The sequence below is a fragment of the Ammospiza caudacuta genome, chromosome 4, assembly GCF_027887145.1.
Source record: "Ammospiza caudacuta isolate bAmmCau1 chromosome 4, bAmmCau1.pri, whole genome shotgun sequence".
Classification (NCBI taxonomy): domain Eukaryota; kingdom Metazoa; phylum Chordata; class Aves; order Passeriformes; family Passerellidae; genus Ammospiza; species Ammospiza caudacuta.
The window spans coordinates 12,080,091-12,093,109 of NC_080596.1; the positions used below are offsets into that span (position 1 = coordinate 12,080,091).

General features: G+C 42.5%; 1 protein-coding gene across 1 annotated transcript in view; it reads right to left on the reverse strand.

Annotated features, from left to right (window-relative positions):
• ELOVL6 (ELOVL fatty acid elongase 6) overlaps nucleotides 1-13,019 on the reverse strand; it is a 78,720-nt gene that overhangs the window by 26,725 nt on the left and 38,976 nt on the right. The window contains exon 2 of the mRNA XM_058803560.1: nucleotides 2,448-2,579. Coding sequence (XP_058659543.1) covers nucleotides 2,448-2,579 — 132 coding nt within the window. The remainder of the gene's footprint in view (nucleotides 1-2,447; nucleotides 2,580-13,019) is intronic.

Sequence of the window (13,019 nt, forward strand, 5' to 3'; positions counted from 1 at the left end):
AAGTCTTTGTCTCATGTCTTCATGAATTCTTTGTCACCTCTCCTGTTTTCCAGGGAAGAAGTCAAGGGGTTTTGTATGGGATTTCATGTTGCTAGGGAAGCTACAAAGGTTTCATGCTGTCTTACTGCAAACATTTGGGGTTGGTTTTTCCCTTTCCCTATTTCTCTCTTCAGCACACTACTCAGCACCTCAGAAGAGCAAAACATAGTCATATAATTTTCATAATCAGTTGATGCCCGTGGCAAATTCAGCAGGTTAAATGCACAGTGCTTCTGTGCAGGCCAAACATCGGACACACCCCCTCCATTCTGCTGTCTCTTTTCCTAACACACGGAGAAAAAGGTGAGTTCTGCAGGGCTTCAGGAACCCTTGTCCCTAAGTGGTGTTATTTGAGCTGACAGAGGAAGCAGACTGTGCAGTTGTGAATCCCTCTCCTAACTCTGCCCTTCTGGCCAATGCTTCTCATCTGCACAAGCAGAGCTCTCCTTGAGTGCCTGCCCTGAGGTGCTCTCTGTGGCAGATTCATCCTGGCAGCTTGAAGCTTCAAAACATGAAGTCCACAGTTTTTTATCAGCCAGCATCGCTCAGCAGCTCACGCTGGCCATGAGTTTTTAGCTACTTCATATGATTATAATGGGAAACTCCAATCAGCAAGCAATGAATCTGTTTATGTCAAAGTCCATCTAGGCAGTGCAGTGTAAATTCATGCTATTCATTGATCACTGCATTGATTACTTGAGATTTTGGGAGGAAATTAGCCAGTGAAATTGCTTTAAAATTCTACACTGTGAATGCCAGCCCACATCTCAAAATAATATGATTTTTAAATTCTCCCTAGACATCTTATGCAAAGGAGAGTTCCAAAATCATGCTTCCCCACCTCAGATTGAGAATTAAACTACAAATGCTTTGTGTAAGCCATCTAGTTCCTACTGTCCACATTGATTAAGAAAGTACTATCAGAATTGGGATCCTGCTGGCTACAAACAACTTCACAAACTGATCCAAAACCAAAATGCCATCTAGGATCCAATTCAACAGCTGCTGAGATTCAGCCATTTCTGGAACAAACAATGACAACTGCTTACAGGACCTTAAAGCAAAATGATGTTAGACACACAGCCAGAAATACAGCACCAAGTGCAATCAAATGAAAATTACAAATTCCCAAGGTGTTACAACTTGCTCTCAAAGTTATCCAGACCACTAAAAGTTTTGTCTGCTCTGAGATATTCTTTGATGTGCTGATGAGCTATTAAAACCAAGCCAAAATAAAGTTCTTTTGTTAGCATGCCCTAGCTATTAGAAATACAATTTGTTTTCCCCTGCCAGAGTTTTGGAAAGTTTCAAGGTGATACAATTTTGGAGAACAAAAGGAAAAACCATGAAAAAATTCCAAACTTCCCCATTCCTGCTTTATTTCACTCTGTAGAGTCTCTCAGCAAAAACTATTCCCATTCTGTGAGAAACAATGCACCATTCACACCTGCTCAGTAAGCAAACACGTTTTATGCAGTTGTGAAGTAATATAATCAGTAAGTATTATATTGAAATTAGAAAAATATGAGTAGCAGTGTCTGATAATGGTTTGTGGATGGTCTCTATGTTGTTCAGTGAGCTCTAAATTACAGTCCCAATAGTCCCTGAAATGAAGGATAGTCCTCAGGTTATCTGTGTACTGCTACTAGTAATTTGTACCAAAATTTGTGTGTTTGTAAGGGCTGTTTTTATCAGCATTTGTTTATTCATTCATTTATCTTCAGCCTCATTAAAATTAGCATATTAGCATGTAAAGTGGAGTTCAGATTGGCCAATTTGACTTCAACAACTACCAACAATCCGAACATGACATTCCCCATACTAAATACAGAGTCAACACACAGCCAAGAGATGTGCATCACTAAGAAACAGCCTTTCCCTGTGGAGCCACCTTTTTGCTACAGTCACAAGCAATTGTGATGGAATAACCAGAAGTCAGCTCCTGATATCAGTTACAGTGGTCTAATTTACCTGTCATCAAAGCAGTGACTTTTGTTTTACCTCACTGTAATGGGGATCAGAGTCCTGACTGAATATTCCATACATACACACCACATAAACATAATACTACTAGCACCTGAGACAAGACTAACATCTCAATGTGTTTATTTCCATTTGTAGCTTGCATGGTAAATGTATTGCAATGATAAGTGCTTTTTCCCATGTCCTCCTGTATTTTCACCTTTGTTACTGATTTCTCCCCTCTTCAAATGCTTTATGATCTGCTAAGTCAAAAGGAATAATTTCAATGTTAAGGAATGGATCAGGACGCAACCCTGAATAGCAGAAGCAAAGAAATGCCATTTCTGTGTGAGCCTGTTGTTGCATTAGCAGTGCTGCTGTAGGTGAAGAAGCCCAAACCTCTCCAGGGCCTGGTGTCAAGGCAGGTGGTGTGAGGAAGTGCCTACCTGAAGACGGCGAGGCTCAAAGACCAGAGCACTAGCGGCTTCCTCAGCTCAAACTTTGCTCGTTTGTTCATTAGGTGCCGACCACCAAATATAAAGGCAGCGTACAGAGCTGAAAACAGGAATGATTTCTTCCTGCAAAACAAAACCAAAAAACACTTGTCAAATGTTTAATTAATATTAGATACACAGCAGAGTCACATATGGACATCATGGCTAAGGGCTTGTGTGCTTCCTTGAAAGGAAACTCTTTCAGAGACATTCCTGCATTCCAGCTGAGCTTATCATTGCAGTATGAAACTACATGCCTGCACGCACTCATGGCTGGGTTCAGGCAAAACTGACCCTGGGGAAGTTCTGAAAAAGGACAGACAAATTTGGCTCCCGTTTTTCACCAGTTTCAGAAGACTGAACTTCTGTGAGGAATAGAATAGATGTGGCAGAGCCCAGACACACTTCTGCAAGCAAAACATGGCTGGAACTTGAACCAGCTGATCACATTCTGTGCCTCATTTATCTTTTGCATACAAATTTTTGTTTCCTGGAGGATCCTCCCTATGTGGCATTTTAGTTTCCCACCGTTTCCCCTAAAAAGACACTTAAAGATCAATAGCCCTGCAACACACCATGATGAGTCTCACAAGAGGCAGAGGATCAGCAAGGAGAGGTCAATAGCCCCATCAAGCAGCAGAACCATGCTGGTTGGCACCGCCCTGTGGCATCGCCCTGCCTGTGACTGCTGGTTCAGGAAATCCAGTGCATTTGCTGAAAGGTCAAGCAGAGCTCTCTAAAGGAACTTCAATTATACTCCTCAAATTGCGAATTTTATTTTTAAAACTGCCTGATAGTAGTCCAGCTCAGCAATAATCACCAAATATTTGAACTCTGCTACTGTAACTCATTTTAAATCAACCATTAGAGGTCCAAAATAGACCAAGCCTGGGACTCCTTCCCACACAGCACAACATTATACTGACTAAGGCTTCATAATGTACATCATTAATGGTGGCCTAACTGGAAGGGCATCTATTCAAAAATAGAATTTTCTCTACATAATTTATCATTGCATTCACAAATATAGGAACTATGGACTATGGTTTTGAACCAGGAGTTTCTGGCTCCTATTGTACACCAAGAAAGAATGACAAATACTCTAAAGAAAGGTAACTACTTCATTAACCTGACTGAAAAGAACAGCAGCAGGCTACAGGACCTTTATTTCTTTCTGACACTGAAGGGTAGCTGTGGCAGACAGGCCTATGATCAGGGCATGGCATACTGCCCAGGCTTCCCACTGGGAGAGAGGCTCAGCCATACTGAGGTGTTCAGACTTTTCACAGGATTTTCAACTGGTGTTTAAATGACAGTATGTTGCTTCACCTCAAGATAAAAACAAGTATGTGCCATGGTGTCACTACTGGAACCAAGTAGATGCCACCTTTGGGCTCTTCCATTGTGACTGGCTAGCTGAGGTTATCTCATGGCAAGGAATCTGTCCAGCATAGCACAGCATGATCCTCAGGGCCAAGCAGTGTGGTACAGCACAGTATGTGCCTGTGCCTCCTCAAGGCAGCTGGTAATGGATCATGAGACCCTCGATGGCCAAGGGTCTTCCTGGAAGGTTCAGAAAAACTAAGAAAGCTGTAGCACATCTGACTGGAACCTTCAATGCAACCTTCAATCAAGATAAATGAATTGAATTTTATATAAGTTTGAAAGCTAAGTAAAAACTAACCCAAGAGAGTCAGATGCGTATCAGTAAGCATTCTGCAGCATGCCATTTTCTGCTCACTGAGAAACTGTGTTTCTACTGATATCTTTATAGCTCTGTGTTGTAAAAGGCAGGTAACTGCATGAAAATACACCTGATGCTCTGAGAAGGGGAGGACCCAGTGCCTATAATCCACTGGGTGAGCTTTAGCATCCATGCTGGCAAAAGCCCCAGGAAGACCCAGGAGCCAGCACCCTCTCACCTTGTGCACTGAGATGGTCTAATTGCCAGGGCAATGGTTATCATGACCAGGGTTTGAAAATGACAAAGCATCAGCCCTTATTCATATAATACAGAAAAAAACCTATTCATTTCTACTTCACTGGCCAGGGAAGGGACAGAATCACCAATTTGAAAGCATGACTGCACTTTAACTTGGCTGGAGATCAGTAAATATTTGTTAACCAGTCTGGGTAATGATGAACCACCTCAAGCTTGCTCGTACTGAACCACCTAACTGTTTACACAAGATTTATGGGTTGAAAGATAGAAGCAGGCTCTTAGTGTGAGTCTGGACTGCATTCCTATCTCCTCCCTCTGCAGCCTTTTCAGCAGCAGTGTGAAGCCCAGCTCAATGCCACCCTGGGCATGGGTGAGGTCTGTCCTGCACTGATCTCCAAAGCAACTGAGAGCAGAGCAGGATGACACCCCAAGTAATGCAGGGGAAAAGAGTGCCATGCAGCGCTGCCATGCAGCTGCCAACACAGCATAGGCCATGCAGGCTGCCATGGGAGGATGTCAGGATTCAAGAGCAGGAGCTAGAGACACTTTGCAAAAGGCAAGTTGGAAACAGTTCAGTTCTAGATCAAACACAGCCGAGACTTCAAAGTAACAATTCAACTTCAGCTCCAGTTCAAGACAAGAAAAGCAGTCTGTATGAGTTAGCAGTTCAGGTCTATGTTCTGTCTCCACTTCACCCTGAGCTAGATAATCTATATATTTACATCAAGTAACATTTCATTTTGCTTCTTATTACTGAAACTATCTTTTGTGAGTTCAATCAATTTATTGAGGTCAATAGCTATGTTACAGTAGTTAGAATAGATAAATTTTAGGTCACTTTAGAGCTTTGTAACGAGTACAGCATTATTTACAATGATGGTAAATGGTACTCCCAGAGTATGCAGCTTTGTATCAGCAGTGGCAGCTTTGTATCAGCAGAGGCAGACATGGCAAGATTTGACTGCAAACATGATGTGAACTGCAGAGAGCAGTTGTCAGCAGTTTCAGACAAGGAGGGACACAGTAGTATTATCTTCCATCAGAGGTAAGCACAATACTGAATAATGATTAGGCTGATCTTGAAATCATCCACTGTTTTGATCCCTGCTACTTTTTGCACTCAAAGGACTTTGAATTTTCCCCATTTTTTCATCCTAATAATGGTTAAAAGAACTGGGCAGGCCAGGTGACAGAGTTACAAAGGGGTTGCAGAGGTATGTACTCTTAAGATAAACTGATAAACTCCATTAGACTGGTATTAACCATTTCCTACTAGTGTTTTTATGATGGATTTTCCCAAAGGTTCATACTACAATCTGGTGCTGGGGTAGTGACATAAAGCAATGGCAATATAACAGAATTCAATTGGGTCTGGTATGATTTTAGCCAAAGGAGAGAAATATTGAACAAGCATTTTGGAAGACAGAGGTTTGGAGTTGTTCTGTAATGTACCTTTTCTATACTATTACCCGAAAAGAAACTAAATAGAGCAGAACAATGACCAAAAAAATTAACCTTGAAACTAAAAAAAATAAAATTCCTCAAAGTAATTCGGTAACAGACTTGCATCAATAACTTAAATGTTAGCACATTCATATGTTTGTCTTCAATTCTGTTCTGCAGGGTAACACAGTAGACATAAAGACAGGGCTGCCAAATCCTCCACATTTTTCTGGCATTTCTGTTTCTCACAGTTGTCTCCCACCTTCCTACATTTTCAGACTTCAGGGACTAAGTACTATCTGTACTGAATACAACTCCATGTTCCTCTGACAAAAGTTGCCAGCTCTTTCCCCCTTTATAGGCTTCTGGAGAACCTATTAAAAGCTATATTTGGGCTTTCTACAAGAGAGGGAGGCAAGAGGGACTATGGGCTAAAGATGTGGGACAGATCTTCCAGGACAGTAGCAGAGAGATGGCTGTGTCATGAGGCAAAGGGAGAGGAAGAAGCTGGGACATGTGATGTGAGAAAGAGAAGAGAAAGGATGAACCGTAAACATGGCAGCAAATGATGGGAGCTGGCAGCCATGAGATGGACATAAAGCTGGGACAGCATGGAAGGCCAGGAAGCTTGAAGTTCTTTCTGTGCTGGAACCCCTGGAAGGATCCTTCCTGCATCCATGGGCAGAGGAACAGAGACAGGAAAGAGGAAAAGTATAGCTGAGAAGAGGGAGGCAGAAACTGAGAATGATAAAGAAAGACAGAAACAAAGCTTCTACTCATTTCCAGCAGGGAGTCCCACGCAGGAAAGCCCACTCAAGGCACCACAGAGTGACAAGAAGAGATAAGCCACCCAAGCCTTAGGCAGGAAAACACAGCACTGGGAAGGGGCAGCAAATAATCCAAAGAGGAAAGCAGTTGTAAACAAATGGCTAAGGATTAAGAAATCTTGATTTCCACAGAAGCACTTATTTATAAAATGATGAAAATGCAATATGCAATGTTACCACAGTATTCTAAAATAGGGGCCAAAGCCTGAGGGTGAGCCTCATGTGCAGCAGCATGAGACATCCCCCTGTCTCTGATGCAAAGTGAAATAGCCCTGAATATTGCACTACGGCTGAAGGAGGTGGTTTCAAGCCCAGATGCACTGCTGCCATTTTTCCCCCTGAAAATAGCAGCCTGAGTCATTATTGTAGAGTTCTCTGATGTTAATGAGTAAACAGATATATATATGTGTGTGTATGTGTGTGTGTGTGTGTACAATAAAATTGACTATTTTCACTGGATTTTCCTTAATTATTAAGGAAAGTCCTTAGAGAAATGCCCAAAAGACAACCTTATCACAGATTGTTAAACTCTCATTTATCATGCAATATAGGATTATCTGCATAACAGCCTTCAGTAAAGGAGTAGTAAAGTGGTATTAGCCCCTCTTTCTACATTCCGTAGGATTTTTAAAGCTTTTTTAAATCAAGATGTATTTACTTTGCACATTCAAGGCTCATTTTTAAATTCACTATCACTTCATCTGTTGTAAAAGGAGAACAACAGGTTAAAAAAATCCGACTGCAGTTGCCAGAGCAGAGTGTTGCTTGAAAGTAAACAAGCAGTTTCAGGTTCCTGACGTTATTCTCTTGGCCTTCATCACCATTTTATTGCTGCAAAAAAAACCCAACCAGATTTACTGAAAAAAAAAAAGAAAGAAAATAATGTCTGGCTATATGAAATATAAGGGAATTTTCCTACTGTTTTCTCCCAGCTTTCAACAGAAAGTAACAACAATAACTTAGGTTTATAATTGAAACTGCTAACTTGAGAGTCCAGCTCAAGTGCTTTAACCTGAACCCATGCGAATCACACAACATACCCATGTCCACAGATCAGGCAGCAGGGCTGGTAGTCTTGGCAAAGTTACTTTCTCTCTGGTGCTTATTTAAAAATCACACATTCTGTATAAAAAAGGGGTGTGAAAACGCTTCTCAGTCTCTCAGTGTTTCTACCTCAGAAATACTGTCAAAGCAAACCTTCTCTCTCTCTCCACTGATGCAATTTTGACAGAACCAGCAAGAAGAGATCCAATGTGTGGATATGCCAGATCCATGTATGAAAATATAACCTGTACTCCTGGCTTAGATTTGAGTTCCTGCAGCTGCTTCCCATTGACCATAGCAGCCTTCATAACAGAGAGAGAAGGACACACAGAAGAGGAAGACCTGTCTGATACCCACATGCCAACAGAGTCTGATTTACTCCTGCAGCTCAATACCCTTTGACATTTATATTTAGCACAGCAGTGATGACAGTCACACAGACATGTAGGTGATTCACTGATGATGGTCTCTGACGTAAAAAGCTATCAGAGAGTAACCACAGATGTATCTCATACCAATCATCTGATCCCTTCATTTCTAAAGCCTGTGTCTCAAAGGCCATTCAGCCTCCTTGTGACAGGTACTGTTGGATGTGCCAGTCTGTGCTTCCCCCAAGGCTGGAGCAACTCTCCAGGCACCTCTCTCCTGTCTGAGAGCAAGGGAAGAGGAGTCAGGGCCCTGGAACCACACATGGGCCAGGGACTGTTATTCCCCCACATGTGCCTTCTCTCTAGGCTGCTGTTCCCATCACCCAATTCTGTCGTTACTGCCAGATGTAGCTGTGTCACTGCCCTGATCCTTAACCCACACAAAGGAAAGAAACATGGGCCTGGGAGGCTGCCAGGAGGACTGATGTGAGACCTGTCCCAAGCACAACATTGCTGAAAAGGATGGAAGAAGGATGAGGAAGACTTGTGTATGCACTCTTGCTCTATGAGTGCCAGTGGCTGAGCGGAGGGGCAGTGAAGCCCAGGTCCCCACTGCCCAGGTCAGAGTGCCAAAGGTGAGAACTGCAGGGCCAGCAACCTCCGAGAAGCAGAACAACTATTTTTTTGTGGTGTCTCACCAGCTCATAGCCTGCTCTGGTCCAGTGGAGATAGCCCCAGTTCACCACCAGCCAATTTGCAAGAGCTAAACTATTTAGTGCAATACAACACTGTCCCAGGGGAGCAAGAGGCTGTGCCCACCTGAGCCTCTGCCCACACTGCATTCAGTCTGACCCAGGGGCAGGAAGCCACTCCTGCCTTGGCAGGGCAGACAACAGCCCTAAAATTACAGAGAGGAGAAACAAGGGCACGGAAGTGTGGGGGCATGGGGGGAGGTGGCTCATGTCCTACACCTCCCTGATGGTTGCATCTGTTTTGTTGAAATGTTTGCCAGTAATTTATAATACTCATGTTTGTAAAACATAGGTGTTAGAGAGTATTAGACATACACTTCAAATGTGGGCAGCTAGGGACAAAGAAAGCAGCAAACTTTTGCTGTCTTCTCTGTGAGTGGGAAAATATAAGAAAAGCATAAGGGTGGGAAAACGAAGTTAAAATTCAGGAACAATTTGGGGTTTTTTTCAGATAGAATGGGCAAACTCAGCTCTGAAGCATGGTCCCCTGTTCTTTATAAGCCTCATACAGGCTTGATGGAACAAATCATAAATCTGTAAAAAAGTTACAATCCCAAATATAAGCCATGTCACAAGAGAAAAGAACTTCCCAAATAGAAAGCACTTCAGAAAAACACCCCAAAACAAGTTCCAAAATTTTGGGTTTTGAAGTCAAGTTGCCAAAATTATCACTGAAGGAAAATCAGCTTCATCTCTGGCTCTGCCCCGGACTTCCTCCACTTAAGCTGTGAATGGGGACCCACCCAGTGGAGATGGCAGGTGAGTGTGCTTGCCATGACAAAAGCCACCCCTGAAGTTTTCACCTGGCACAGACAAGAGTGGAAGTTGCAGCTCAGTGGGTTGGGTGACTGGGGTGAGCCACACCATACCCTCCGACCCAGTTGGCATCCCAAGTGACACGGTTCAGCCCAAGTCATAGCCTGCACCACCTCATTGTCAGTGCCACCACACATCCCAAGAATGGGCCACATCCCAGGGAAGGCATCTGACCCCACTGTTACTGACACTGATCATAGGTAACAACCATTTTTGCACAACTCCCTCCAAGATTTACAGGGCCAGTGCTTAGACTTGAATCTAGCCCCACAGGACCCTACGGGAAAAATGATGGCTATCCCTGTCCCTGTTAAGAGCCTTTACAGGAGCTCAGGGTAGTCAGAGAAACTCCTTGAATGGGAGCCTCTGCTAAATCCATTGATATCACTCTGACAACATACATAGTTTTTAAGACAAATATTTGGGGTTATAACAGGTGACAAGTCAGGGTGTCCCAATTCCACTTGATATTTCCAGGCATTGTTGAGACTTTCAGGCAGTTGGTGGAGAGATGGCAGAAAGCAGAGAAGCTAATGTAGGTCATAGGCACTGCAGCTCTAATGAAAAGCTAGAGTACTTTCACTTTTAATTTCATCAAAGTAAATGTAAACCTCTGGCCTCCACCATAAAAACCTGGAGCTAGTAAACACAACTGCAAGTGAACTTGGCGACTACTAACCTACATCCCTCCCAGCTGAAATCATTCTGTTTGTTCCTACCTCTCACCTGAAAGCAGTTAATGAAGATGCTAATAGAGGTATGTCATAGAGAAATAGCTGAAAATAACTAGATTTCCAAACTGCCTTACTCCTTTGATCTGTTTATCTGATCAAATTAATCAATGGTTATGACATTTCATGATTTTACACTTAAAGGAGTACATCAATGTAAATCCTTCAAATCCAAGAAGATCCCTGAAGAAACTCAAAATATTATTTATATAGACAGGTGTTGTTTTTTTAAACTGTTGAGCAAATAGATATTTGTTTATTAAACAGAACAAAACACAACTCAACTAACAGATCAATAAGAACACTTTACTGAAGATGTCTTTGCCTGTGCACCTGCAGAAAGCCTCAGCACCACAACGGCAAGTTCACGTCTCTCTACCATTGCAAAGGCAATTTGTAACTATTCTGGCAAAGTGTCTGTTGGATCCCAAAAAATATTTAAGTAAAAATAAAAGCAGTCATTTAAGATGAAGCATGGAAAATGGAGGGGTTGCAAGCAGCAAGTGTGTTACTTTTCTATCTGCCCTAAAAGACATTCCAGTAGACATTGCTCCCTTCCAGCCTTCTGCAATACAGCCTCAGAGAATGATGTTGCTACAACTGTCAGTGGATTGCAAAACACAAACAAATAAAACTGTTCTGATTTCCCTGAGAGCGTTCTCGGCCAAAGGAGTCATGCATGATTTTCCCATAGAGCAGAGTGCAATGGCAGAAACAGGACAGCAAAAAATAATACACAATTAAGACCTTACAGCCAGAGCTTGTTGATCACCTTATAAAAAGCACCACCATATAACTTTTTCAGTGCTAGAAAACATTAAATTATCCTAGAGGAAACCAAACTAAGGGGATGCCTGAAAAGCATAATAATTTAGAATGCTGTCCTGGGTCTGGCCAGGACAGGGTTAATTTTGCAGTAGCCAGGAGAGGGCATGGCTGGCACCCAGAGGTTATTCTTTACCACCACATGTCACTGCTGAGGTTGGAGGTAGAGGAGTCTCTTCTGGGAAGAAGGGGTTCCTTTTGGTCAAGTGAGCATGGCAGGGGGAGCTGTCCAGTCCTGCTGGCTGCTGGGGGTTTTGTGTGTGACTCCTTCCTGTCCTGTACCCTCTGTCATTAGTATTGCTGCTGCTACTGTTTGTCTTCTCTTCTCATTGCTCGTTCCAGTAAACTGTTCTTATCTCAACCTGTGGTGCCTCCAATTCTCCTCTGCAGCAGGGGAATGGCCAGGAGGGGGGTGAGTTAGAGGAGCCTGGGTTTTAGTGGGAGTTCTAAACTGGCACATACCATTCCTAAACCACGTCAGATATACGCTTACTCCACTCTTCTTCACCACCTAAAGACCTAAAGCCATACACATGGATGAGAGCAAGCCAGCAATACAATTTGGTGGCCTAGCTTTGATTAGAAGGGGATAGTGGTACCAGTGACATTGCAGTAATGGAACTGAAGAATAAAATGCCTTGCTTTCAAACTTTCTGAATGTCCAGGCAACCTGTGGAAGAGAAGGCAGCAAATGGAACTCATAAAAAAGGACATTTTGGTGGAGAAGCAAATGAAAGAATATCTTCCAGCATTCCCTACTGAAGAAAAATCAGGTCATCTTGAGAACAACTGCCTGCTCTGACTAGTTACACAGTACTTTTTGATGCATGATGTTAAGGACTGCTTGATGTAAATCTAATAGAATCTTCAAGGACATGTGACCTTTTTCTATGGGTGAGAGAGCAAGTGATAAAGGATGCTAATGGACATGCTGCAGTGAAGCCAGATCTAACTCTTGACCAATTGGAAACCGACAAAATCCAGAAAAAATTGGGGCAATCTTTTCATAATATTTTCAATTACCTCTCAAAAACAAAGAGCTCTGCCCAACAGCCATTCTGCTTCTCAATCAACTGGGAATTGGGTCAGAACAAACAGAAAGGTGTTTGAGCAGAGCTCAAAACTTGCAATAGAAAGCAGTTTGGAGTAGCTAGGAGGCAGGTTTACATGCTGCTACCTCCTCCCAGCACAATGCTTTGCCACTTGTCCGATGTGTCCACTGGCAGGGAAGGTATCATTATCTGATTATGTTGTCATTACTAAATGGCATTTTTGTTAACTAAACCTCACTACTACTTACTTAAGAGTTTCTTGCTTTTCGTTCCCAGTGGAGGCTTCAATACCCAGAATAATCTGCTAATAAATTTCCAGGTACTTTCAACCTGTCACAATTCCCATGTGATTGACTGTGACCTATAGCTTCTCCATTAAATCCAGAACTGTTTTACTTGAAATCAGTCAAGGCAGTATCTTTAAAGCAGATCTTTTCAAATGCAAAGGTAGAGGCAAACTAGCCTGAATCCAACTAATAAGTCTTTGAGGAGTATATTAAACATAATGAGAAATACTGCAAGCAATAAACTAGTGGAAGTAATTTTCTAATTACTGTCAGAATTTTCAGGATCTGAAGTGGACAAAATTTAAGAAGCAGGATGACATTCCTATACCTGTAGTGGAAAAGGTGGGACAAAGGAATGTAGCAAGAGCTGTACGCTGTACAATCACCAGCACCTGTTCCTCAACTAAATATCACAGCCTGGCTGTTTTTTGGCCATT